Raw genomic sequence first — 27,784 nt, 5'->3', positions numbered from 1 at the left:
CTGTGTCTTTTTAGAGATGTACTTTATTCTCAGTTGAAACTTTCAAGCCTGTTTGACATGTCTTGTATTTACTACCTTTGTTTGGTGCTGTATGATATTTGCTAACAGTCCTTGAGGAATTAACCTCATCAATAGGTTGAGGTAATAGGTAGATTCCTTTTTGGTTTGGTTGATTGGAAGGTCAGAGTTCAAATCCTAGGATTAACAAGCTCTTAAACAAGGTCTTTAACTGCTCAGTTGTATAAAACAAAATAAACAAGATAAATGACATCTGCCAAATGCCATAAATGTAAATGTTTAAAAAAAAAAAAAAAAAAAAAAGAATTTATTAAACACCTCGTTCACACAAACTGCAGCAAAGACATTTTTGGGAAGACCTAAAACACTCCTAAAATAAGTGCAAAAACAGATCTTATCAGCTCAACAGACAGGGCTGGTCCTTGACACAAAACCACAAATCCAGTGGATGGAGCTGGACCTCATCCTGCACCTCACACAACACCTATAACCTCTAACCTTCAACCACAAGCTTAACAAAACAAATAAAAAATGCTTATCCAGCCTGAAACACATTGAATTGTCTGTACCTCCTGGACCTTTGTTTCAATTGTGCCTAGTTAAGAGGAACTAGATCCTGGTCTACAATGAGGGGTAATTATACAAACCAGAAAAAAAAAACTCACCCCACCAGCAAGCCCAGTTACAGGGATGGATCTTCCATAATCCTTAGAATGTACAATATTCACATAATACTAATCACTTGTTGCCTGTTAGCCATAGGTGGCTGTGTTCTGTGAAGCTGTTTAATACAGTACATTATACAGACTGTTGTGTTTGTCCCAACAGATCTCCAGTCACGTGAAGGCCATCGACTCAATCTATCAGTCCACAGACTTCCAGGGTATCCGCAACATCAGCTTTATGGTCAAGAGGATCAGGGTATGTGTGTGTGTTTATCTTGTCTTGTCTCTTTCAGCTTGATCAGCATTGTGCTCAGTGCTTGCATCATTTATTGTTGCTGGTGTGTGTGTGTGTGTGTGTGTGTGTGTGAGAGAGAGAGTCTGTTAACTCCAGTTTTTTTCTAATTTATATGTCCTGCTTATAAATGATTCAGAGATAACACCATATCGATGTGTGAAGATGATCACATTGTTCACGCTCCTCTGCTAATCTCCGTGGCCTTTCTCTGTCCCGTGAGCTTTGTATCTGACCGCCTGCCTGACACTGAAAAGCGTCTGCTCTTTTGACTTTTGTGTCAGGTCCTGCAGGTCCCACACAATCCCAGTCCCGTATGCACAGCTCTAATTCAGACAGCTCTTTAATTTCGATCATTGTAATTGCTTTCTGCAATGGTAATTTGTTTTGGCGCCTTTTAGTGCTTGCTTGTCATTGCTAATGCACGCATGAACCTCTCATCAATATCTTCTTGTTATACTGTCACAAAGAGGTCTGTGTCAGTTAGTTACTTATCTCTGCTCTAACTGCTCTGGTGCCAAAGAACTAATGATGATTGAGTGTATTGAACAAGCTGAAACCACTTCAACAAAACCGGTGTTATATGCTCGAAATCACCTGATTATTTAGAAGCTGCTGTGGAATAAAATGTAGAACAAAAAAGACTACAAAATAGGTTCCATAAGCCCCAAAGAATCCCAACTGGGTTTTCATCTTATTAAGAGAAGAATATTGTTTCTTGTCCAGTAGTTTCTTAGGGCTTTATTATTAGCTTCTGTAGAAAGTGGAGGTTGGATGCATTTCATTATGAGTACTGCAGTGGCTTGTACAGAGATAAACTGAACCACTGACATCTCAATGCTGCTAATGATGCACTTCCTCTCTGTCTGTCTGTCTGTCTGTCTGTCATATCTGGGAAAAATCTTTCCAATTTAAAGAAACTGTTTATCCATACACTTAATATATGTCTATATATAAGTTGTAACCTTTATTGTTGCCCCTTTGCGATTCCTTTCTCTGTCACTAGATTAACACCACAGCCGACGAGACGGAGAGATCAAACCCGTTCCGTTTCGCCAACATCGGTGTAGAGAAGTTTCTGGAGCTGAATTCCGAACAGAACCATGACGAATTCTGCCTGGCTTACGTCTTCACTGATAGAGATTTTGACGACGGGGTTCTGGGATTAGCCTGGGTTGGAGCTCCTTCAGGTACACACACACACACACACACACACATACATACACACACACAAATCTATTTGTTTTTTACACTCACACAATGCTTTGCTGATTCACGAAACTAGCAAAAGCATGTTAAGAACTAGCTCTCGTTTCTACAAGAGTCACAATAGCAGCTGTGTGGGTTTTTTTTGTTTGTTGTTTTTAACACATGGCATAACATAAATTACAGCTGTGAAGGATTTCGGGCTTTGAGACAGTTAATAAAAAATAATATTGCGACATTTCATTTTTGAAATGCGATGACATTTTGGAAATTAAAATGTCCCAATATTATTATTTTTTTTTTATCAGTTGGCATGGTTGTAATAGTGCCAGCTCAAATCTCAGGATGGTCCTGAAACGAAACTGATTTCGTTCCCATGGTAACGAGGATGGCTCCCTTTACCTGACTAGGATCGCTGATGCCGTCCAAGTTAGCTAGCTAGCTCAATTATAAGTAATGTATTGCTGCACTATTGCTGTCCTCTCTGTTTAACAGCAGCTTATTAAAAACTTTATTAGTGGCTCAATTCCATGTGACACAATATTTTTCTTCTTTACAAAATAGTTTGTCAATTATTTCAATTTGTCCCATAAGTAAGATGGCCATGTGTCATCATAGGAGACATAGATGATCGCAGTCACCATCTAGAACATAGTGTTCCCTGAAGACCTGCTCTTTTGTGGTTTGGGATTAGATACCAGAACCAGAACCTCAGACCTAACACATGCACTAAATCTTCCTGTCCCGTCCCCCATGCTGTACCTTGGCTGTGGGTCACTGTTCAGAATGCATGGGCTGTTAATCTATAATGAGATCTTTCTCTGAGTTTGAGGTGAGGAAGAGGAAGCTGCGATGAAGGTCATGTGAGGTGCATGTCATAGTGTTGAGTAATCTCAGCCATATGGAGCAAGAGCAGCCTCCATTAACCTGCACTCATACTGATAAAATCTCTGTCTTGCTCTGTCACACTTGTGTGTGTGTGTGTGTATGTACATGCGCAGGCTCTGGAAAAGTTTCAGGTTTCTGAGAAATTTACTAGAAAACCCATTGGAAACAAACACACAATAAATAAAAAATCCAGCCGATCTATAGATGATTTTTTTCCCCACACAAAGCATGCATTGCTCGGAAGAGAGAGTGGAAAAACCCACACGTTTGAGCACTCTGTTCTGTGAGTAAATGCACATTAGTGAACTCTAGGCCCCTGATGGGCTTCGCACTGCACTCTGATCAATGAGCTCCTACCCAGAAAGGCTTTGTACACTCAGACTTGCTGTCTATATACAGACAGTGAAGTGTGTGAAATCGCTCATTCACAAAGACAAGGTTGTCATGATGGAATAATTTGCAGTCTTTGAAGATGCACAAGGAAGTGTGGATCAGTTAGTGGCCACTGCTGCAGGCAGGGTAGACTTTTGTTAATCCTTTCATCATAAATATATATGATGTGCTGTGTCCTTCTCAGTTACAAGATCTCAACTCACTTGAACAGACAAAAGGTTTGGAGCAAGGAATTAGACATCACTTATCTTTGGAATCTTTGCCAAGGCACATTGGCCAGGAGTTTCGACATTGATATCATTTTCTTCTTTAATTTGTCACCTGTGTGTATGTTTGTTGATCAGGGTGGATCAGTGTTTTAAAAGGACACCATATTAACTATCCACTGTTCCCACTGTTTCAGGAAGCTCTGGTGGGATTTGTGAGAAGAGTAAGCTCTACTCAGATGGCAAAAAGAAGTCTCTTAACACTGGAATCATCACCGTTCAGAACTACGGCAGCCACGTTCCCCCTAAAGTGTCCCACATCACCTTCGCCCATGAGGTCGGACACAACTTCGGCTCCCCTGTGAGTAGCACTTGTTGGTTATAAGTGCCGGATAAGTTCAGGAACCTGAAGAGTTGTGGAATGACCCTGTCCTTATGAGCAACCAAGTCATACATGCCACTAGAGGTTAATAGTAGAAATAGTAGTAGCTATTAGTAAGTTTAGCTTTATATAACAACTCAGTTTCTTTGTACACTCACCAGAGACACCTCTTCTACTTCCTTGAATTTCTTTTCCACCGTGTCTCTATACACACTTTTAATGACTTTTTTTATGACAGGATAAGATAAAATATAATATCTAACATTTTCTTACATTTTTGCATGTCACGTGGAAGGAATAATATTCAAGTTTCTGTATTGTTTACATAGAATTAAGAAAATCTCTCTTCACCTGTAGCTTGCTGCACCACTGTTTACCGTTTTCTCTGAAATTGCAGCTTCCTGTTGCACATGTAAATAGATGAATGAACATGATGATGCTCTATCATTGTGCGACTCACTATTGTGAAGATACGAATGTCACAAGTTCCTGTTTTGAATCTTTTTTACACTGCATGGACTGTGAAAATTGTGTAAAAACAGTTCTTTCAAAAAATCATTACCTTATGAAAGCAGCTTCATGCTATGTATGGTCTGTACAGCATCGAAATGAAACAGCTCAAGCTAATTGCAAGCATCTATTGCACTTATCGCACCTACTAGAAACAAAAGGTTACTGGGCAAATTTATGTTCTACATTCTGCTTTTGTTCCTGGGGTAACTGCCTGGTCTTTAATTCTCTCCTCCATTCTGTCCGGCAGCATGACTCAGGCACTGAGTGCACTCCTGGAGAGTCGAAGGTTTCTGACATGAAGGAGCGAGGCAACTACATCATGTATGCCAGAGCCACGTCTGGAGACAAGTTAAACAACAACAAATTCTCCATCTGCAGCATCCGCAACATCAGCCAGGTGTTGGATAAGAAGAGATCCCAGTGTTTTGTCGGTAAGAGCTTTCTGTACACAGCCAGTGTCTTTTTAATGGAATCAGTCAGCCACACAGTCGCAGTCCTCCTAATCCTAAATTTTGTCAATCAGCCATGTTTGGTGTGTGCAGTAATAAAGCCACTGGGGTAGCATCATGCAGCTATAGATATATATGCCAAATATTAGTACATTTACCTCAAATCTGTTGGGTCCTGCAGTGTCTCAGACTTGCTTATGTGGGTTCTGATGCAATATGAGACGCTGAAGTATAATAAGTTGCAGCACTGAAACAAGTAGAAGATATTCATGTAGTGAAGGTGAAATTGTACTTTAGAAGTGATCTGGATATTAAATTGAATCCCATTTAAATGCAAGCATCAAACATGTCTAAGCTTATTGCATTGGACCTTAAAATATAAAAAGCTCACGTTGTTGTTTTTATTATTGAAACAGCTTCTTTAAGTGTTTTATTGAATATTGTACCACTACCATGTCAGTTACACAGCTTTGCTGAGAGATGGTCTCTTTAAATCTCCCCCTCTCGTCAGAGTCTGGGCAGCCCATCTGTGGAAACGGTTTGGTGGAGGCTGGAGAACAGTGTGATTGTGGCTACAGTGATCAGTGTAAAGACACTTGCTGCTTCAGCGCCAATGAGCCAGATGGCAAGAAGTGCACACTGAAGCCTGGGGCCAAGTGCAGGTATGTGCAGAGGCTGGACTGCCCACTGCAGCTTTCATGAATGTTCATGAGCTCATAAAAGCTTCTGTCTCACTGCATGAGGTGGTGTTTCTTTTTTTTCTTACTGTTGGCGCCCCATGTTGTGGTTGCTTATAATCAAATAGGATGTGTTATATTAAAAATCAACTCAAATTTATTATGATACTTAGTAAAATTAACTTATTACACCTAGTTAAATTATTAATATAGACAAGAGACAGTAGGAATGTACTCAGCAGTGAAAATGTGTATGAATTGGAAACATGGAAGGAGATCTCACAGCTCACATTTCTACATAATATACACAGTATTGCCAAAAGTTTTGGGACACCCCTTTAAATCAGTGAAATCAGGGGTTGGGCTCGGCCCCTTAGTTCCAGTGAAAGGAGCTCTTAATGCTTCAGCATACCAAGACATTTTGGACAATTTCATGCTCCCAACTTTGTGGGAACAGTTTAGGGATGGCCCCTTCCTTTTCCAACATGACTGCACACCAGTACACAAAGCAAGGTCCAATTAGAGTGGAGACTGCAAGCCAGGTCTTCTCGTCCTACATCAGTGCCTGACCTCACAAATGCGCTTCTAGAGGAATGATCTAAAATTCCCATAAACACACTCCTAAACCTTGTGGAAAGCCTTCGCAGAAGAGTTAAAGCTGTTATAGCTGCAAAGGTGTTGTTTTGAGTAAAATAAATGTTGATTATTATCCTTGGACAGAATTAATTCTCTGTAAATGTCTGTAGTACAGTAGTCAGTTGCTCTTTAGGCAGTCCAGATTGTCTGTGCCTGCTGGTCTCTGTACCCAGCCGGTGCTGACTAAGTGTGTACTTTTTCAGTGTGCTGTCACTATGTTCAGTTACTCTCTCACCGTGTACGGTCTTATAATGACCAAATACCATCGGGTTCTCTCAGATTTCCCAATATATGATGTATTGCTTTTTCATTTGTGATATAATTGGTCTGGTCTTGACTCTCTGGGGTGATTACAGTGGCTCTTAAATTCTTGACTCCTAAACATGCCTCAGACTTTTTACTTGGTTTACACAGTGGTTAAGTCACTGATTTAAATATCTTCATTCATTCCTAGCATGTTTTGGGAGGAGATGTTTTGACAGGGATACCAGAGGACTCAGATGAACCCCAAAGCAGACATATAGAGAGCATGCAGAGCTCCATATATACAGCTCCGGATTCTGTCAGGGACCCTAGAGCTGTGAGGTGGCAATGTATACCACCCCTAAATATCAATAATTCTCATAATAATAATTAGCATTTATGACCTTCACTTCCTGGTTAAACGTTTCTCTGCAGAAGTGATTGTGATACTAGAATAATTATAAAGCGACTGTTTACATTTGTGTCTAACTTTGTCTTATTCCTTGAGATGTGGATCTCTTTTGAAATGTATATTTATCATGGTTGAATGCCAGGGCTAGTGTCTGACAGTAGTAGTCGAGTTGCCTTTAACATAACATATCTGTGTTTTGAGTGATGAAATCTGTTCATTTATTGATCATTTATTTTATACTCCATCTGTTGCTTGTATATATTGATTTCATCTGGTTGTTCTCTCTTTGAATTCTATCCCAGTCCCAGTCAGGGCCCGTGCTGTACAGCAAAGTGCGAGTTCAAGGGCCGTGATGAGAAGTGCAGGAACGAGTCGGATTGCTCTTATCAGGGCAATTGCAGCGGCACTACAGCACAGTGTCCCACATCTACACCGAAGAACAACTTAACAGCATGCAATGGAGACACACAAGTCTGCATCAGTGGGGTATGAACTGACTTCCTGTGTTCTTATGCACGTGTATGAGGGGGCACATGATTTTATGTCTTGGTGGAAGTCAAATTTAGCTGGTAGTTTGAACTTGAATGTCAATGTTTAATGTGTTTAATGTTTAATGTGACTCTTTGCCTCATGCACTTACATCAAGTCCACTGTGTCTGTTTCTTCTCTTTCCCCTCTCATTCCCCTCTCAGGCCTGCACTGGCTCTATCTGTGAGCGCTTTGGGCTGGAGGTGTGCACATGTGCCAGTGAGGATGGGAAGGATGAGACAGAGTTGTGCCATGTTTGCTGCATGACGAAGAGTGAGTGCTGCATATCAACCCAGACACTGGTGTTTAATGTTGTTCAGCACTGCTGTTTGTGCACACATATACAAGCACACATATAGTATAATGAGAATTACAGCTCATCATAATAATTAATAAGATTTTATTTATATATATTTGATTTATTAACCTTACATAGTAATCTTACCTGAACATTAAACTGAAATAAACAATGCCGGTATGTGCTGTGAACATTGCCAATACATAAACAACTAATAATCAAAATTAAAAAAAACAAAACAGATAGGGCGTTAAATTTTATTTGACCAGAATCAGGACCCAGCAGGCACATTACTACAATTTATGCAAATTTGGAATGCACACATGAAATAAAAGATTTTTAAACTCTTGTGTGTTCTCACATGTGCACCTTCTCCACATTGTCCACAGATCAGCCCAACACATGCAGAAGTACAGGCTCTGATGAATGGAAAAATTTCTTCAACAAGAAGGTTCGCACCTTGCAGCCTGGATCTCCTTGTAATGACTTTAAAGGCTACTGCGACGTATTTATGAAATGCAGGCTGGTGGACGCTGACGGGCCACTGGCCAGACTCAAGAAGGCTATCTTTAACCCTGAGTTTTACGAGAGCATTGCTGAGTGGATTGTAGTAAGTACAGCTTCATATACAGTTATCTATACAGTTAGACCTATCCAACACAGGAAAGTGTTCTTCGTTGTGAAATACGGTTTATTGTGTAGGAATGTCTAATATGTGTGTATGTGCTACAGGCTTATTGGTGGGCTGTGCTGCTGATGGGCATTGCTCTTATCATGTTGATGGCTGGATTCATTAAGATCTGCAGTGTTCACACGCCAAGCAGCAACCCGAAACTACCGCCGCCAAAGCCACTGCCAGGTAATACACCCACCAAACTACCCCTCTTAAACCACTGCCAGCTAATATACTCCATTAAACTGCAACTCCCAAACCAATGCCAGGATATATACTCCATTAAACTGCCCCTCCCAACTAATGCCAGGATATATAGCCCATTAAACTGCCCCTCCCAACTAATGCCAGGATATATAGCCCATTAAACTGCCCCTCCCAACTAATTCCAGGATATATAGCCCATTAAACTGCCCCTCCCAACTAATGCCAGGTAATATACTCCATTAAACTGCCCCTCCCAAACCACTGCCAGGTAACATACTCCATTAAACTGCCCCTCCCAAATCACTGCCAGGTAATATACTCCATTAAACTGCCCCTCCCAAATCACTGCCAGGTAATATACTCCATTAAACTGCCCCTCCCAAATCACTGCCAGGTAATATACTCCATTAAACTGCCCAAACAACCACTGCAGGCAAAAAACCTCATTCTGGCCACCTGACCCCTCACACCACACTTAAGGCTATTAAGCCAGCTAACTAACTCCTTAACCTTCATCTGGATAACCATCTTCTACCTTCTCTACAGGTCACTGTATCAGATTTATTCTCAATTAACTCCCATATAGAAACACTGCCAGCTCTCACTAAACACGTGACACAGTAATAAACTTTTCAGCTCTGCATAAACTATATTCAAGGCATCCACTTTAGCCCGAAATGACTTTCTCTAATAAATCACAGCCAAGTCGTCCTGCAGCACAGCGCAGCTCTGTGCCCTTGTGCAATAAAACCTGGCAAGACAAGTGAAGTGAATAATTGAAAATGACTTTTGTTTGTACCTGCTCTAACACTGACAGTAATACTCTAGCTCTTACAGACACAGCACCATGCTCCCCTACACGACTTCACTTTCTCATCCATTTGTATGGAAACTGAAGGGCACCTTAGAGTCCTAGCTCCACGTTGTGTAACAAGAGATATCAACTCAATCTTTCCTACCTCTATTCCCTTCATCTTATTTCCCTCTATTTCTCTGTTTCTCTCTCCATCATATACTCTCTCCCTTTTCTCGCCCACTTCACCATCGCTATCTTTTGGGAACTGCCTGGTTCTCTTTAGTGATGTCCGTTTCTCTCTATCTTCTCTTCCTTCATGTTTCTGTGTCTCCTATGTCTGTTTTTCCTTATACTCTTTTCCATTTCTGTCCCATTGTTCTGTTTTATCCACTCTATATACATACGCTTTTTGGCCTGAAAAAGAAATCTACGATTCACGGAGTAAGACTCTGTTTCAGTCATATATGTGTGGAGTATGTGTTTTGGGCGCATGTGTTTGGCCATATGTGTGTGGGAGTCTATGACTCTATAACTCAGGACCAGGACCAGTTCATTTCTCGAATCTTATTGTCTTTCCTCTCCTCTACCTCTCCTTCTGTAGGTACACTGAAGAGGAGGAGAGCCCAGGCTCAAAATTCTCAGGCTCAGCCACAGCGTGTACATCACCGTCAGCAAAGAGAGAACTATCAGATGGGCCAGATGCGCCGCTGAGCTCCGCACTCTGCCTTGGTTCTTCCTAGTGCCTACAACAGGAAACACTTTACTCCAAAGAGTTACTGAACCAATCAGTTAACCCCATCTACAGACTTAAAGAGCAGGCAAAAGGAAACCAATTTCCCACAGCAAACTTCAAAGAAACTGCTCTATAAAGCAGTGATGCTGTCCTCACACTGAAGAAAGACCGGATGAGGAGAAGAGAGAATCACTGCTTTGTGTTCTTATAAGGATATCATTTTTTGTTTTGTTTTGTTTTTTTCACAGCTAATTTTCTCTGGCATCTCTCTCTCTCAAAGTGCTTCAAGGTTCTTGTCTCTCTCTACTTTCAATTCCCTTTTTTCCTTCACCCATATTTTTCTCCCAAACACTGCCATCAGAATGACATGAAGGGGAAATGCAAAGGCTTTATAAAGCAGCGCTGTTTGAGAAAGAGCTCCTTCTGCATAGACTCTTTTGCCAATGTGATTAACATGAAAAGTGAATCTAAAATGCAAGCTTTTTTTCTTTTTTTTTTTTCCACACATTCTCTCTCTTTCTCTCTTTTCAGTTGTACGGTTTTTTTCCACATTTATGTTTTTCTTGGTGCATCTTATAATATTGATTTTTTTTTCTTCTGATGAATACAAGATATTTACTATTTTGACTGACACTCAGGACAAATTCGAAAGCCTAAAGCATTGTGTGTCAGAGAGGTGAATGGAAAATGCCTGATGATTCTTGGTGATGTGGGGTTTATTTTTTTATTTTTTTATCGTTTATTTTTACGCTGCACGTCCCTGTTTTGTTCTCCGACCAAGACTGAGTATTCTAGTAGTTGTCAGCTCATCCTAATCTCATGCACTGCTTGCATTTGAAGAGTCGTTGAATAGTTTTAAACTGAGTGGAATTGAAAAACCCCGGGAGAAGGAGCAAGAAAGAAAAGACTTGTGATTGTGTTACCTTTGTTTTCTTTTTTTGGTGAATGGCCTTCACAAACATTCAGCTGGGAAACATTGTGAGAAGTGTGTGGTGTGTGTGTGTGTGTGTGTGTTTTTTCGTCCCCTTGTCGTATGGAGTGTTGAATTCATATCAGCTATCAGATCCACCACTGTTAGTGATGTTTCACAACTGCCTAGAAATTTTCCTGTGGCATGACTATGGTCAAAAACCTTCATTGCTCTGAGAACAGCTACTAATACAGAGGCCTGTTGGGAGATTTGCAAACAAAGTAGAGGAAAACTAGGAGGGCTTGAATTTTAAGTACATGTTGTGGCTTCTACATAACCACTTTCCCTATCAAAGAAAGAATACAGAAAGTTCAGGAAATAAACCAAGCAGGATCTGTTAGGTACACAGGTTAGTAGTGTATTTAAAATGTACTTCTCTCACCTATTTATCTGAGTGTTGTTAAAAATCCCTAAGCCCTGATCCAGATCCACAACATTTTGGTGGTTGATGTTTGCTAGCGAAATAGAAATTGAAAATTTTTGTGGTGTGACATTGGCTTGGATGACCTTTTCAGCATAGAAGGGCTATAACTATTTCAGATTTCTTCTTATTCTGTCCCACCCCTATTATACATGAGCAAAAACCATCACAAATTTCTTCTTATGAAACAATTTCTTTCTATTCTACAGCACATAGCCCCTTATTATGTAGACCATGTGCAGAAGATGATCTGTAACCACTTTCTACTGTGCCTGATAAGCAGCAGGACAAATTTGTGCCAGCGTTCTACAGGGTCATGTAATCATCTGCTGCGTTGATTTTCTGAAGGCGCTCATTTGAGAGGAAATTATTCAGCTCAGAAAGGAGCGGACTATCAGGCAGTAATTAGAGCTGCGCTAATTTTGGTCCTTTTTAATATATATATATATATATTTATATATATATATATATTCAGCATTTTCCTTCTGCTGATGCTGAGCTTGTGTACCAAAATAAAATATTATATTCATAATAAAACAAAACACAAGATCCAATATAGAATAAAACACTTTTCCTTAATAGAACTTGGTCCATATGATGCCTTTGTCAGCTGTATTCAGTGTTTGTCATGGCTTAGAGCGCTACTGAAAAAAAAAAAGCATTGCAGCAATCATCACTCACAAATTTACTGCCCTCCAAGATCCTCCCTTAAGAGATGTTTTGTTAGTGGACAGGCCATATTGTTTATTCGGTAATGATTGTTTTGTTAGGAAAGTGAATTTATGCCCTTATTCTACTCAAGTGTTGCTGAAACAGTGGTTGGTGGTATTGTTTGGCTTTGAATTTTGAGGCTCAGAGCTTAACTATTCATTCTTGTTTTTCTGTGGTAAAATAGTATGTGTGTGGGGGGGGGTTTTCAGGGCAGGGAAAAACTTTTATTTCAATCGTTTGTTTCAGGTCTCGCTTTAAAGGTGTAAGAGAATGTGCACTGATATAGATGCAAAATACGTGGAATTTAAAAGATGGAGAAATATGTCTAATACTACTGTTTGATTTTAATGGCCGCTGTGTTTTATACAGTACTCTTTCTTTTCTTCTTTTTCATAAATCAGATTTGTTTGTTTGTTTTTTCCCCTTTTCCTTTCATTTGCGCTCAATTTCAAAAAGTTTTTACTAAAAATTGCAAAAAGTATTGTGCAAAGATATGTAATTTTTTTTGAAGTACTTGAAAATGCATTAATACAAATAAATAATTTGGTCAATTTCTCAACACACAATTTATTCACATTAATAAAAACAGACTTGAAAAACATTTCGGCGCACAGGTTTCTTCACACCGCTGTGCGTTAACAGAAGGTACTTTTATTCCTGATGACATTTGCTGTAAATGTCACTTTAAAGACTTATTTCTGTGTTCGTGTAGCTTCTGGCTGTAGACTTTATCAGAGGGCATCTAAGATCCACAGTATTGAGGAAGCACCAGCAAAAAAGAAAACTCATATTACTCCTGCAAAAAGCAAAGGCCCTTTAATAAGCTGGCCTGTTCATTTCTTTCTTATTCATTCTCATAATCTGTAATAATCAGCTTGTCAACAATATTACTGAAACTTTAATAATAAAGCTAGGTATTTGTCACAATACTGGTGAAGAGAATAATACAAATGTGTAGGGGGGGGGGTTGTATTGTGTGTGTTTGTGTATTTTGCAGTGAAGGCAGAATTATGAACACTTGTTGCATAGATATAAACCTGTGGATATTTTTAAGAGATCAGAAAGTTTAGGTCACATATACATCGATCAGGCATAACATTATGAACACTGACAGGTGAAGTGAATAACACTGATTATCTCCTCATCATGGCACCTGTTAGTGGGTGGGATATATTCGACAGCAAGTGAACATTTTGTCCTCAAAGTTGATGTGTTAGAAGCAGGAAAAATGGACAAGCGTAAGGATTTGAGCGAGTTTGACAAGGGCCAAATTGTGATGGCTAGACGACTGGATCAGAGCTTCTCCAAATCTGCAGCTCTTGTGGGGTGTTCCCGGTCTGCAGTGGTCAGTATCTATCAAAAGTGGTCCAAGGAAGGAACAGTGGTGAACCGGCGACAGGGTCATGGGTGGACAAGGCTCATTGATGCACGTGGGGAGTGAAGGCTGGCCCGTGTGATCTGATCCAACAGATGAGCTACTGTTGCTGAAATTGATGAAGTTGTTAATGCTGGTTCTGATAGAAAGGTGTCAGAATACACAGTGCATGACGGGTCAGGGCTGTTTTGGCAGCAAAAGGGGGACCAACACAATATTAGGCAGGTGGTCATAATGTTTTCCCTGGTCAGGGTATTGCATATAATTGGTTTGATCAGAGTATGAAATAATTACCTTCAACTGACGCCTCATTCTCTTCTTGTTCTCTTCACCTTTTATTGAAAATAATTATAGCTGTTATTTGTAGATATCGGATTCTAAATAGATAATTAAATGTAATACTTTGTGCTTATTGATTTATCTGCTAAGTTAAATCCCAAAAGATTCAAGTGAATCCCTGGTCCAGCCTTTCCTACAAAAGGTTTGCATTTGTTGATTAATCAGTTGAATGGAACATTATTCCTTTACGAACATTTAATTATCAAAACAGGCTCCGCTTGTTTAAATTGTTAAATGCATTAAACTTTAGTCATAATACAAAGGTCTGTGTTTAAACTACATATTAATCAAAATAGCGTCTCTCATCAGCTTTCTGTCTGTTACTTGACTAATCAAGAATGTGCTCATCTGTAGCAGCAAGAAAAATTGAAGAAATAGCAATAGCTCAGCATCTCTGCCTACAACCCTATACCACACTATTCATCTTAATAACCAAAAGAGAAATATTCACTAGAGAAGTAGGAGGTTTATTGAACAAGGATCTATAGTGGCTTCGAAAATAGACCATGAAAATTTCATCTTGTACTGCTAGTTGTTCTAATCAGCAGATAGAGTGAGCAAGATAATGTGTGACATCAGCAAAGCCAAAAATGAAATGCCAGACAGAGCTACACTATATTGCCAAAAGTTTTGGGACACCCCTTCAAATCATTGAATTCAGGTGTATAAAACCAAGCACCTAGGCATGCAGACTGCTTCTACAAATATTTGCGAAAGAATGGGTCGCTGTCATGAGCTCAGTGAATTCAAGCATGGTATATCTTGTGATAGATTGCCACCTGTGCAATAAGTCCATTCATGAAATTTCCTCACTAATAAATATTCCATGGACAACTGTTAGAGGTATTATAACAAAGTGGAAGCAATTGGTAAGTGCATGCTGAGGCACACAATGTGCACAGAAATCACCAACTTTTGTCCTGTGGCCTTCAGATTAGCCCTAAAACAGTGAGTAGAGCGCTTCATGTAATGGGTTTTCACGGGTGAGCAGCTGCATCCAAGTCTTATATGACCAAGTGCAATGCAAAGCATCAGATGCAGTGGTGTAAAGCACGCCGCCACTGGACTCTAGAGCAGTTGAGACATGTTCTCTGGAGTGACCAATCACGCTTCTCTGTCTGGCAATCCCATGGATGAATCTTGGTTTGGCAGCTGCCAGGAGAATGGTACTTGCCTGACAGCATTGTTCCAACTGTAAAGTTTGGTGAAGGGGGGTGTAGGGTTGTTTTTCAGGGGTTGGGCTTGGCCACTTAGTTCCAGTGAAAGGAACTCTTAATGCTTCAACATACCAAGACATTTTGGACAATTTCATCCTCCTAACTTTGTGGGAACAGTTTGGTGATGACCCCTTCCTGTTCCAACATGACTGTGGACCAGTGCACAAAGCAAGGATGAGTGAGTTTGGTGTGGAGGAACTTGACTGGCCTGCACAGAGTCCTGACCTCAACCAGATAGAACACCTTTGGGATGAATTAGACTTGAGACTGCGAGCCAGAACCTTCTCATCCAACATCAGTGCCTGACCTCACAAATGCACTTCTAGAGGAATGGTAAAAAATTCCCAGAAACACATTCCTTGTGGAAAGTCTTCCCAGAAGAGTTGAAGCTGTTATAGCTGCAAAGAGTGGGCCAACTCCAACTTTGGCAATACAGTGAAGCTTTTCAATAAGAAAGACGTATAGAAATTCATTAATGGATTGAATGGCATCTAAATGTTTTAATACATTAATACAGTGTGCTACAACATTTCAATTGCAGTAGAGATGTTACACAGGATGTGATGTGCTGGAAGCATCACCACTGCTCAGTCTAGAACTTTGCTTTGTCTGCTGGTGTGAAAACAAATCTGTGTCAAACTGCAAGCTATTCCAGGCAGCTCAAGCTCTTCTCTTGGGGTCTATATTTGCTTTAACTGTTTATAACTCTCAATAGCCCATGAGATCAACTAACAACCTTCATTTGAGCTACCTAGTGAGCTAGCCTAAAGGAAAGAGGATTTAAAAAAAAAAAAAAGGGATTTGAACAAGGGGAAAGTGACGAGCATCAGTTTGAAAACAATAACTGTGGTTTCAGCTTGTTCTGCATCGCTTAACGTCAAAAAGACCAGTTGTTTTTGTTTTTAGTTGTTATTTTTTTGTTTTCTTTTGTTTGTTTTTTTAACATCATGATGTCAGGCATGTGCGAGCACATAAAAAACCCTCGCTCGCACTGTCCTTCAGCCATGTGACCGCACACGCTCCTGCTTTTCCCGTCTTTCATCACAGCGAACAAACATCTTCTCCTCTGAGGGCCGGATAGACGGTCTGTCATCAGCCTGAGCACAAAACGTGGCTCTGTGAGGGAAAGAGGGGACAAAGAACAAAAAAATAAGTAATAATTATAAAAATAATTTGCACTGTATACAGTAAGAAGCAAAATGCAACGTGTGGCTGCTTAGATATTAACTTAAACTGCCTGTGAACAGTTTAATCTGTTTTTTACCTAGAAACATCTATTTTAAAACCATATGTATCTTATCTTTATAATTAATAAACTTAAATAAACATACACCGATTAGGCATAACATTCTGAGCACTGACAGGTGAAGTGAATGACACTGATTATCTCCTGTTAGTGGGTGGGATATATTAGGCAGCAAGTGAACATTTTGTCCTCAAAGTTGATGTGTTAGAAGCAGGAAAGTGTAAGGATTTGAGCGAGATTGACAAGGGCCACATTGTGATGGCTAGACCACTGGATCAGAACATCTCCAAAACTGCAGCTCTTGTGGGGTGTTCCCGGTCTGTAGTGGTCAGTATCTATCAAAAGTGGTCCAAGGAAGGAACAGTGGTGTGATCCAGGGACAGGGTCATGGGTGGACAAGGCTCACTGATGTACGTGGGGAGCGAAAGCCGGCCCATGTGATCCGATCCAACAGATGAGCTACTGTTGCTGAAATTGCCGAAGAAGTTAATTCTGGTTCTGATAGAAAGGTATCAGAATACACAGTGCATGATGAGTCAGAGCTGTTTTGAGCCCAACACAATATTAGGCATATGTGGTTATAATGTTATGCCTGGTTGGTGTATATAAGTTATAATTACTATTAAATTAAAGTTTCATTATATTAAGTTGTGTGGGAGTGTAGCTCACAGTTGAAGCTAAATGACTAATGAAATGTATTGTAAACAATGTTATTGTTATTACCCTAGTATATATAATACAGCACTATATTGTGCTGGTAAAACATAGAAAATGATTTACACCGTTATTCGCCGTGTTTATATGTGGATCAGACTGAACCATGTGTGCCTTTGATAGGGGAGATAAGCAGCCAAGAGTTCTCCAACATTTATTATATGTTGAGCTTGTAATCTAATAAATGATTACTCTGCTCTGCTTTTGGCGAACTCAAAAACATTAAAACTGGAGTTTAAATAATAATTTCAGTCCAGCATTTTTATTTTTGGATTAGACTCTCCCTACACTGGAGCTCTGAGTATTAGTAGTCCCAGAGCCTTGTGTTGAGATAAGGACTGGAAAAGATAAGCTGGATTTGAATCGTCCACTAGGGGGCACTGTGTGAATGGATCCCAACAGTGTCTCTAATCTTGCTGCATAAATAAGATACTCGTCATTCTCTCCACGCCAGGTCTAAGGTTGCCAGTCATTTTGAAATCATTCATTTCAGTTGAGGTCCTGATTCTCATTCATTCTTTTACCAGTTTAGTAAAAAACAACATGCATGCTTATTTAATTCTTACATGGTAGCTACATTACTCTTAGCAAATGATTGGGAGTAACAGCTCGCTTTTTGCTGCCATGTTTGTATTGCAATAGTTGAAATCCTGACCAAAATGCAGTATGTTTTCCCAACAATAAGAGACAAGCAGCAATACTAATGGCTGGTTAAATAATTAGTAGATTGTAGATGAGAATTGCTCTATATGTGTAATGCATCACTGGGTCAGCTTAAAATTCACACACAGCTTAGCTTTACAACATCGTTCCTTCTGTTTTTCTTCTCTACACTAACCCAGCCACGGCACTTCAGATGCATGCATCATATTGTGCATGGTCATTGGAATAATGGGGAATAGTGGTGCTCTATTTTATACAATAATTTCCTGAGTACAAATGATGCATAATTGATGAGGTTCTTGAATCAAATTTCACTGATAAATCAAGTTTGTGATTGTAATATCATTTATCGTGCAGCTCTACCCTGACACAGTGTGCTGGTCACATTTTTTTAATATTCTGCCTTTGTTTTTTTTCCCTGTCTTGTTTCCCTGTACACAGTTTTACCTCTGCTGTGTCTCCCCAGCTTTGACTCGAATCCTACCAATGGTGAGCTTTGGCCCATCTTCCTTGCTCTCCCATGGAAATATGGTCTTGACTTTGCTCCACATGTTGTTCCACAGTGACTCTGCCTCCCAGGACACATGTATCATCATCAGATCTCCGATATCAGTGTCCACAGTGATCAGGAAAGAGTAGGTCTTATTGCCTGAGACTTCCTTTACTCTAAGAGATAGAGATGGTGTAAAGGGACACATGTGATTAACCTTTAGATTTTGTCCAGGTAAAATTTATTCCATTTCATAGCAGTAATACCACCCTTAATGCCATTAGTACAGCATGAAGCTTGATGACTTTTCCTAAAATGCCCCAAACTAAAAAGGTTAATAAATTCTATACATTTATACAGATACTACACATTTTTGTACATTGAGGCTGTTCTGGTCAGATTTGACCTGTATCTACTGAAATGGATTTTCAATAGATACAGGTCAAATCTGACCAGAATAGCCTCGATGTACAGAAATGTATAGTAAGGTTGCAGTTTAGGAGTCTCTAAAACCAGCATTTTCCTTCATTTGACCTGTATCTGTTGTGGAATTTTGATCCACTTGTGTGGGTCAAATGAAGGAGAATCGTGAAACTCCTAAACTGCACATTTTAAGCATCTATATTTGGATTTTTTATGTTTACATTGATTTCCTGCAGTCTGGCCAGACTGGATCAGTTCAGTAAAAATGTAGTTTTTCTAATTTAGATTATTTATTTAGGTGGTTTGTTTGTACAGTTTGCTAAGCTAGAAGATTATAACCTTTCCCTAACTGTTAATGTTAGCTTCATTAGCCTTGTAGCTCCAGTACAAAACTTAAAAACAAATATTATATATATATATATATATATATATATATATATATATAATATAAAAAATATAAGGAAATTACATACATTTTATTCAGCGTCATTTGCTTTGAACTAAAGCACTGGCCTTGGCCCAAACCTATGATGACGTCTAACATTCCTGATAGCATGTTGTGCAACCGTTATTTGCGTTAGGTATGATAACGATTTATACCTTATTTGAAAGTTAGAGAAAAAGACTTGCAAGAAATATGGGATTTTGCTCAAACGAATTGTCTGTAAGTTTTGAATAGGACCTTACAGGCTGATTGGCAGGACTTCACTCTCTTCAAGAGTGCCAGTGAGTTTGATGGTAAGAGACGGATCAATCTTTTCAAACTGTGTGAAGAGCTGGATCCTGAACTGAAAATGGTACACTGCAGATGAATGAAAAAAAGATATCACTATTTCATGCACGGAGTGGAAATTCGCTTAATGGTTCCTATTAATTATTTTTATTGAATGTTTTATGTGACTTGAAGAAAAGAGTTTAAACATTCTCCTTCTCTACTTATTCATGAAACTTTAATTGTTAACCGTATAGCCTAATGGAAAATGTAACACTTATCTAGATAACAATTAATGCCATTCATGTAGGTAATTTTCCCGCAGACAGCCTTAATTGCAGGGTCATTATAGATGTCCATTATTTCCATTGAATCACAATTCAGCCGCAGTTTATTATCACAGTGAAACCAGCAGAAAGCTCCTGATTCACATTTTATCCATGTGGTTAGTTGCACAGAGGAATAAATTCATATTTCAGCATTGCACAGAAACATTTAGTTTGTCTTTTATGAGAAAGTGTGATAATCAGTTTTGAGGTTTTTAGTCTATGCTTAGCTCTGAGTAATTGTACAAAAAATGAAGTTAGTTACAGAGCCAGCTAAAAACCATCAACACACACAATAGTGCTATGTCTATGACTGGTGCTTCTACTAATTACACATAATAATAAAGTTGCCAGACTAGCTGCACTCGGCTCCCTCTGACCTGATGACAGTATAATTATAGAGAAGCTCATAGATATGAATTGGGACACTTATTTGTTTATACATTTTCCACAATGCAGAACTTTCAACAGCATCAGAAGGAGCACACCCATTAGGAGCAAGTACACCCATCCAACACTAATGACATGCAAAATTGTCAGACACTTTTATAAGTGAATTATATGTGAGACAGAACACAAGCACAGAACAGAGCAGTTAATGTTCTTGCTCAAGTAACCAAATGGGGTCCATTGAATTCAACCTTCTAGCCACTAGCACTAAGCCTTGAGCTATAACAGGTGATGATTTAAAACACTGACACTCTTACAACAACACATTAAGCTCTGGCTTACTTTTATACGGCATGAGCGAGCGGGTTTTGAGGTACAGCCTCTTGCTGGTGCTCGTGTGGACCTTCTTGATGTCGTAGCCGAGAGTGTTACACCGGTTTTTGCGGCAGTCCAGACAGACACCCTTGTTAAAGGCTGCATTGTCTCTGCACCTGTAGGCCGTGATCTGTTTGTCTCTGTTTAGAAGAGAGTCGATAAAAAGGTGCACTGCTCGCTCGTGGGCACACTTCATCGTCTGCTCGAAGCCTGCACACAGACCAACAAGAATAAAACAAGCATAAGGAAGTGGTCTTACCTGCAGATGCCATTAGTCTGTGTTTGCCATCACAAAATCTTTCAAGGTTTTAATTTTCAGCTATTCAGGCACTGATGGCACGACAGTGTTACTGAAAATGTGACAAAACTACAGCAGCTATTTCTGCACCTCTTTCTGCATTAAAATTGTATTAGCTCTGTATTTATTTACTCGCTAAACAAGACAGCCTGTCCATCACATGACACGCTGCATTTCTCTTTGATTAGACATCTTAAGCCTGTTGTCCTGCTCATACATTTCACATGAATGCGTATTTTGACAGCCTGCAGACATGAACTCAGCAGGGTGAATAGCACAGTGCTGCGTTTGGGATTATTAAGATTTGTGCTTGACAGCTTCTTTTATGCTTGTGAACTTTTTTTTTATCCAAGTAAGTTGTCAAATCCTTCTTTTTCATCAGCTGAACATGTTGGGAATTCATGGCATTTCTTTTTAAGATAGCAATTTCATCCAAATCATTAAACTTTAATAGAACTCTTCACAAAGCTCGCTTTTACCAATTCGACAATTCAGTCTCTCCACCAATATCCACTAACCACTCTTTAATCTCTTCCTTCTTACCCATCCCCACTGTTTCCCCTTCTCTTCCACTGTCAGTGCTTACCCATAAGGCCATACTGAGATAGGTGAGTGTACAGGTTCTTAACGTGTAGGTGGCACCCAGGCTGAAATGATCCTCCATTAGGGTAGAAGTCGTAGTGGGCGACGGGTTGTTTGATGCCCACGCTAAGCCCCAAGTGCTGCTGGGTAAATGTGTGAATGGCGTCCACAAACCTAGCATCATCTGGGGAGAGTCTGTCTGTAGAGGACATGCCTTCAAACAGTGGGCCTGCAGGGTCCAGGCCTACACACACACACACACACACACACTTACTGTATTTAGCAAATGCCCCCAGCAACCTTGCAGGCTCCAGCAAAAACATATCTCATACACACACACAAAACCTGTGTACCTAGTGTGATGATTTAAAGTCTTTGTCATCTGCCCCAGTGGTTAAAGAACAATTCTTGCTAAATGTAACAAAAACATTAAATGATATTGCATCATCTTATATTTTAACCATTTCCTACATTCAAAAATCCTCAGTATTCAGGTTACTGTTTTAAGGTCCTATTATATTTTGTAATTATTCTGTTGGTTGGTCCTATAATGCCAGTCAGAAACTGTAGCATTGACTTGTGCTAAGGAGAAGGCTTCTTTCATTCTCATGCTTTCAAAACATATCTTGTTCTTGCCTATCTGACACAAACACAGGTGTATTCCTGACACTCATTACCATATAGTTTTAGAATTTCAAAAATCCTTCCAGAAATAGACGCAGAACCTTTATTTATTGTGTGATTCACATTTTTCAATCCGTGCTATGCGTCAATCGCAACCATCATTTGTTCGCTGGAGCATGAAGCTTTATTTCAGTACTTTCTCATTCGAAGAAGTAAATATGGCCAAAAGTTTTGGGACACCTCTCCAAATCATTCAGTTCAGGTGTTGTTTTTCGAACTCTCTCATCCATGTCTTTATGGACCTTGCTTTGTGCACTGGTGTGCAGTCATGTTGGAACAGGAAGGGGTCATCCCCAAACTGTTCCCACAAAGCTGGGAGCATGAAATTGTCCAAAATGTCTTGGTATGCTGAAGTATTAAGAGTTCCTTTCACTGGAGGGGCCAACCCCTGAATTCAATGATTTTGAGTGTTGTCCCAAAACTATTGGCAATATAGTGTAAGCATTGCAAATGGTTTGTCTCAGTTGGTTAGGTTTCAGTGGACTTGGTTTAGAGTATTGCACATTCTCACACACTGCACTGAAGTAAGTGAATAATGCTGTGCGTAATATATGGTGCTACATATAAAATGCCTTAAAAATTCAAACAGTAAGTTTGACTGAAATTGTCATCACTATAATTAGGTTTTTCTAGCTAGGTTTTTAACTGCAGTTAGCAGAAGCTTCCCTGGGAAGCAACCGAACATCTCAAATGTCTACTACTATACATTACAAATGATCTGGAAGTTAGAAAAGCTTTCAAGTCATTTTCTCTCACCAGTGATTCTTCCCAGAGTCCTCCCCAATGTGGCTAAGTTCCTTCCAGCGAATCCGGCTATGTGAGCGCCCAGACTGTAGCCGATAAGATGGGCATTACTGACAGGAAACTGTGTGAGATTCTGGAAATGACAGGTGCAACAGATATGTGAACTTATGGCAACATTCTTACATAACTATATACAGAGGTGTTCAGAGAAAGGTTTGCGTCATATTCTGTAAAGCATAAACACACTTTTTTGTTTGGTCACCTCACCTCAAGCCATATGAGCAGTTGGGCGATTTCCTGACCAACAACCCGTGTGTTTTGAACAGCAATGGGATAGTGTTGCTGTGCCAAGGTCAGCCAGTCACTGACCAGAATATTGATGTCTTTCTGTGTGCTCTTAAGTGCAGCGGCCAGCCGAGTGACCCAGCTTTCGATCATCCCATCCATCTACAGATAGACACAAAGGGGTCAAGTCATTTTTTAAGTAACCATTTACTGGCAGTTTGAGCCAAGTTGTCATTTCCAGGATAGGTGATGAATGTCTATAGGTATCTATGAGATCCTGACTAGTCATAAATTGTTATGGAGTACACCAAAATATTCAACATGCATCATGTTTGTTACATTCACTCTTACCATTGCCTGGTGTGATCACTATTACTAAAAACCTTAATATACACATGTATAAAAAATGCACTTACATTTATTATTTCTCTCTCTCCCAAGCCTGAATGTTACAAAATGGATTCCACTGTCTTGTGCTGAACCTCTGAGAATGTATTATTCAACAGGCTTCATAAGACTGCAAGGCAGCAAATTTAATTTAAGGGTAATCCTTATCCTAGTCTAAACCAGGGTTTTGCTTTTTGGTTTTTGCTTGTATAAAGTTTTGTGATATTGGAATGACTGTAGATTTAAAAATGCTTCCTTCAGCCTGGCCAAAATGTGGTGCCTTAGCTGCCTAATGACTGGAACTGACTCTCAGGACTGTTTCTACTTAAAATAATATAATGCCCAAAACTACTGCTGCCTGAATGGATTTCCATGGCATTAGTTTCATGCATGTTGAATATTCATCACTGAACCCTCCATTTAATCCATCATCGGGTGTAATCTTTGTAGAACACGGAGTCTATATATTCTGTACTGCCAGTTCCAGTTAGTTTAGCCGTGCATATTCCTCCTGATGATGAAGTTCCATACCGACCAGCCGTGGATGATGATGACCAGGGGGTGGCTGCTGTTGAAGCTGCAGGACTGCAGGGTGTGTGCTTGGAAGAGCTCTACAGTGCAGGCATCCTGTATATCCTTCCCATGTGTATACATCCTGAACATGGATTTAGGCTCATAGTGCCTGTTCATCTTCAACCCAAACTCATTATCTGTAACAGAATCAAACAAACACTGATCTAACTGCTTAATAAGGCAATTAATTACTAATTTCTATCATCTTTTCACAAAGATATTTGCTGTCTACACCACCACCTGTCTTATGCACAGTAATACTTTGTTCTATTTCCTTCCCTATTTACTTTTAATTTTATAGATAATAGTGGAACAGAATTATTCAGAATTAATTTCTTTTATCCAACCCAAATTAGCAGTGGAAAACTGAAAATACAAAACTGCTCAGCACCCACGTCCACCCTGGTGGCATAATAGACATCAGACAGACATGGTGACAGATAAGCAGAGAGATTTTCTTTAGTGTCTCTGGGTATGTAGAGTAGCAGTAAATTACTGATGTGCTTTCACTTGTTGACTCATATATCTTCCAAAGGTCTGTGAAAGTCTCGATGTTTTTCGATAGTGCACGTAAAGAGATTTGATAGTTTGAGTGTGCGAGGGTTTTTACTGTATTTTCCCATCCACTTTAATCAATCCAAATGATAAACACCCACCTTGTGTTGTGATTTTGGTCTGTGTAAATAGGAACAGTGAGTTCTGTAGATTCTGAGTTATGTTCTACTGAAGTGTTTGCTGGACACAAAAGAGTGTGTTCATTCACCCAAAGGCATTGTCAAGTGACTTCCAAGTAATTCCTTTTGTTTATGTCAAAATTTCTGTGTTTTGAGGAAATTAAATCTCCAGAAAATGTATGTGATTCCTATTCCAAGTGGAAATAATGAACTTGATTTGGAGATCCAGAATTGTCAGACTTTTTCTGCATTATTCATTTCATGAATAAACTGATACAGGGATTACACTGATACAATGATTACTAATGTGAGACTTCTTACGTTTATGTCAACATTAATAAGAAGCAGCTGTTAATTTAGTTAGCAATGTTAATTGAAGAATAAGAACTAACTTCATTCTCCAAGGGAGGCATAGTGCCACTGTAAGTCGTGTTGATGCCTTGCAGCACCAGCTTCCCTGACTTAATCCTGAGTTATTGTTAATCTTTCCACATTTTTCCTTTGGGTTTCCTCTGGTTTCTCTGATTTCTTCCCATTTTCCCAAATCATGCAGGCAGATATCCTGTATTGCCCCTAGAAAATGTGAATTATTGTGTGAATGAATGGTGTTTTTAGATAGGGTCTTAATCTGGACTGGATCCACTGCAATCTTGAGCATGATAAAGTGGTTACTGAAAATGAATGAATATATTTACCAACATAAATCATTACCAGAGTATGAATATGTAGGTGTGGACAGAGGCAAATTTTTTTTTTCTAAACCAGATGGACACTTTGGCCGTGTCAGATTGTGCAAGCGTAAGACAAATAAACTTCACTGTGTGGAATTGTCTTCAGCGCTTTAAAGTACAGTATTATTTCCCAGTGTTTGGAATCGTAGCATGAATAACTTCTAATATTCTTATATTCATTAGATCTTCTTTGACACAAACTGTTTTTCACACTGTGATTGCATTTCAGCACACGTGCCCCTGATCTCTGACTACTCATCACTTATATTAGCTTTCCCCACTACAAATCAACCTTTGTATATAAGAGATGCACTGTAAAATGTATTGCATAAAACCAGTTCATAATAGCAAGCACTCACCTGCTCTGTCTTCTATTGCTCTTCTGCCATCACATAGGCATGTGGTAATTAGCAGTAAGGACAGCACATTAAGCCCATGCATTCTGCTCAACAGACACCAGCTAATCCAATGATGCAATGCTTCTTCTTTATGTGTCTATTGATCTAGGTGCTTTAGGCATTTGTTACTCTCTCATGGATAGAGTAGAGACAGGTGGTGGTGGATATGTGTCCAAACCTAAAGCTGGAAAGGCCACTATATGCAAATACAGAAGTTTAGGGGCTGCGACTGGGAGGGTCCTGGGTGTAAAGGGAGTCGATGTGTTCAACTGATTCACTTTTGTAGTCAGGGTTTTTTTATTATCTCTCCCTACTGTGAATTGAGTTCTCTGTAATAAAGCCAATGATTTACCAGTGTGTAAAATAGCCGTGCACTTTGTAGGTGACAGCAGAAGTCATAAAGGGTTGCAGTGTTACTGAACTGCTGTTACATAATCATGTCTGAACTTAAATATCTGCACTGAGATCAATAATTCATTCAGAACATGTGTACCTCAATTATACATATTATAATGCTATATATAATGAGACTCTATAAACAGATTCAAACAAGCAATTCGAGTTTGCTTTGCCATTCTTAAAAGTATAAAAAATGTGCAAAAAAACAGAAAAAAAGACATGAAGCAGTAGAAGTAATTAAAGGAAACCCGATAACTATTATATCAAATCATAATGTTTCCTTGCACTTAAAACTGCCTTTATTTTGTTGTTCACAATGTCATGCAGTTTTCTAAGAAACCGCATTGGTACTTGTTTCAGACTTGTTTGAGAACTTCCTATAGTGCTTTTATCACTGCAGTTTTAGCTACACAGGCAAAAGCACACGTCCTAAATGTTTGTTTTTTCCCCGGATGTGTTATTACTGATTATAGTCTATTTCTTAAAATAGTACATTTCTCTGCGACACTGAATCTAGGCTGTCTTTTGCAAGTCATTTGAACAGACCTGTGCTTTTGAACAACACAATTATCTGATTTCAGCCAGAAATGTGGCTAACATGCAAGCCATATACAATTATATTATTCCTTAAATTAAAGCCATGAACCTGCATTAACAGTAACGAGGTGATTGTGGTCCTGTATAACATCTAATGTCTATGACTGGAAATTTTTTGCAAACGTACCATTGCTTGACCAAAGCTGACCTGGAGGTAATGAACAATACAAACATGCTGGCTCAAGAAGGGACAGCACTGTGTTCAATTTACAACTATATAACTTTTTAAAACAGTTAGCAGATGAATATATGCATGTACCTAATTGTCCTTTTATTTTTTCTTTGGGACAGACAAGTATTAAGCCTTTAGCAGGGAGATTTATAACTGGAATTATATATTGATGATACTAGACAAACATCCTGTATTTTTGTATTTCTGCTATCCAGATGCTAATGCAAACATCCATAATTCTGGTCAGTGACTAAATGTAACTCACTGAAGCCATGCTATAGCTTTTGATTTTAAATGAAAACCTGTACTATATATATATTGTTTTTCTTAGAATTGTTCCTTTTTCTAAAGTTGCAGAAATAGCAACTTTATGTTGGAATATAAATACTAGAATCTTATCAGGGCAGAACAGAAGAGCAAACAGAGCTTTGAGAACATTTGCTTTTCCAGGCACACTGTACTTTTGTGCACTTCTGGCTCCTCCACATTATGCCCAAAGTGGTTTCTCTAACCATAAGCCTTGTTTTTAAATTTGTTTGCGAATAGCTGATGTTTGGCTTTTTGATGCAGAGTAATTAGGGACAAAAAACAGTGCAGTTTGTGCATGTTAGGTGCCCCAATTAACTTCCTAAACTTTAAAGTACTTTGACTAGCTTCTTTATTTTAACATTGT

At 39.3% G+C, this 27,784-nt stretch overlaps 2 protein-coding genes across 3 annotated transcripts in view; one reads left to right on the top strand and one right to left on the bottom strand.

The window, feature by feature from the left end:
* adam10a (ADAM metallopeptidase domain 10a) overlaps positions 1-10,676 on the top strand; it is a 94,136-nt gene extending 83,460 nt beyond the window's left edge. Inside the window, exons 7-16 of the mRNA XM_058381499.1 lie at positions 847-939; positions 1,982-2,165; positions 3,866-4,029; positions 4,811-4,994; positions 5,524-5,674; positions 7,283-7,466; positions 7,673-7,781; positions 8,196-8,416; positions 8,539-8,665; positions 10,084-10,676. Of these exons, the coding sequence (XP_058237482.1) occupies positions 847-939; positions 1,982-2,165; positions 3,866-4,029; positions 4,811-4,994; positions 5,524-5,674; positions 7,283-7,466; positions 7,673-7,781; positions 8,196-8,416; positions 8,539-8,665; positions 10,084-10,193 (1,527 nt within the window). The 3' untranslated portion in view covers positions 10,194-10,676. The remainder of the gene's footprint in view (positions 1-846; positions 940-1,981; positions 2,166-3,865; positions 4,030-4,810; positions 4,995-5,523; positions 5,675-7,282; positions 7,467-7,672; positions 7,782-8,195; positions 8,417-8,538; positions 8,666-10,083) is intronic.
* A 5,048-nt stretch (positions 10,677-15,724) lies between these two features.
* On the bottom strand, positions 15,725-26,199 carry lipca (lipase, hepatic a). 2 transcript variants are annotated; one of them, XM_058381501.1, is made up of 9 exons: positions 25,905-26,199; positions 24,099-24,277; positions 23,163-23,342; positions 22,908-23,028; positions 21,472-21,711; positions 20,555-20,797; positions 19,472-19,586; positions 18,319-18,537; positions 15,725-16,364 (listed from the first exon to the last, which is right to left on the bottom strand). In XM_058381501.1, the coding sequence occupies exons 1-9, from the start codon at positions 25,984-25,986 to the stop codon at positions 16,247-16,249; spliced, it is 1,497 nt and encodes a 498-aa protein (XP_058237484.1). In that variant the 5' UTR covers positions 25,987-26,199; the 3' UTR covers positions 15,725-16,246. The 2 variants fall into 2 exon arrangements, with proteins under 2 accessions (XP_058237484.1, XP_058237485.1); XM_058381502.1 differs by lacking the exons at positions 24,099-24,277; positions 25,905-26,199 and adding an exon at positions 23,597-24,069.
* Between the last annotated feature and the right edge of the window lie 1,585 nt (positions 26,200-27,784).

Source organism: Hemibagrus wyckioides, linkage group LG27 (genome assembly GCF_019097595.1).
Source record: "Hemibagrus wyckioides isolate EC202008001 linkage group LG27, SWU_Hwy_1.0, whole genome shotgun sequence".
Taxonomy (NCBI): domain Eukaryota; kingdom Metazoa; phylum Chordata; class Actinopteri; order Siluriformes; family Bagridae; genus Hemibagrus; species Hemibagrus wyckioides.
The sequence above is the reverse complement of the archived record's forward strand: the minus strand, read 5'-3'. Positions and strand labels throughout refer to the sequence as shown.

Coding starts and splice junctions, on each gene's coding strand:
- lipca (XM_058381501.1), bottom strand. CDS start 25,986: ATGCATGGGCTTAATGTGCTGTCCTTACTGCTAATTACCACATGCCTA. Junction 23,343..24,098: donor TCATCATCCACGGCTGGTCG/GTATGGAACTTC, acceptor GTCTATCTGTAG/ATGGATGGGATGATCGAAAG. Junction 21,712..22,907: donor GACTCTGGGAAGAATCACTG/GTGAGAGAAAAT, acceptor GTGTGTGTGTAG/GCCTGGACCCTGCAGGCCCA.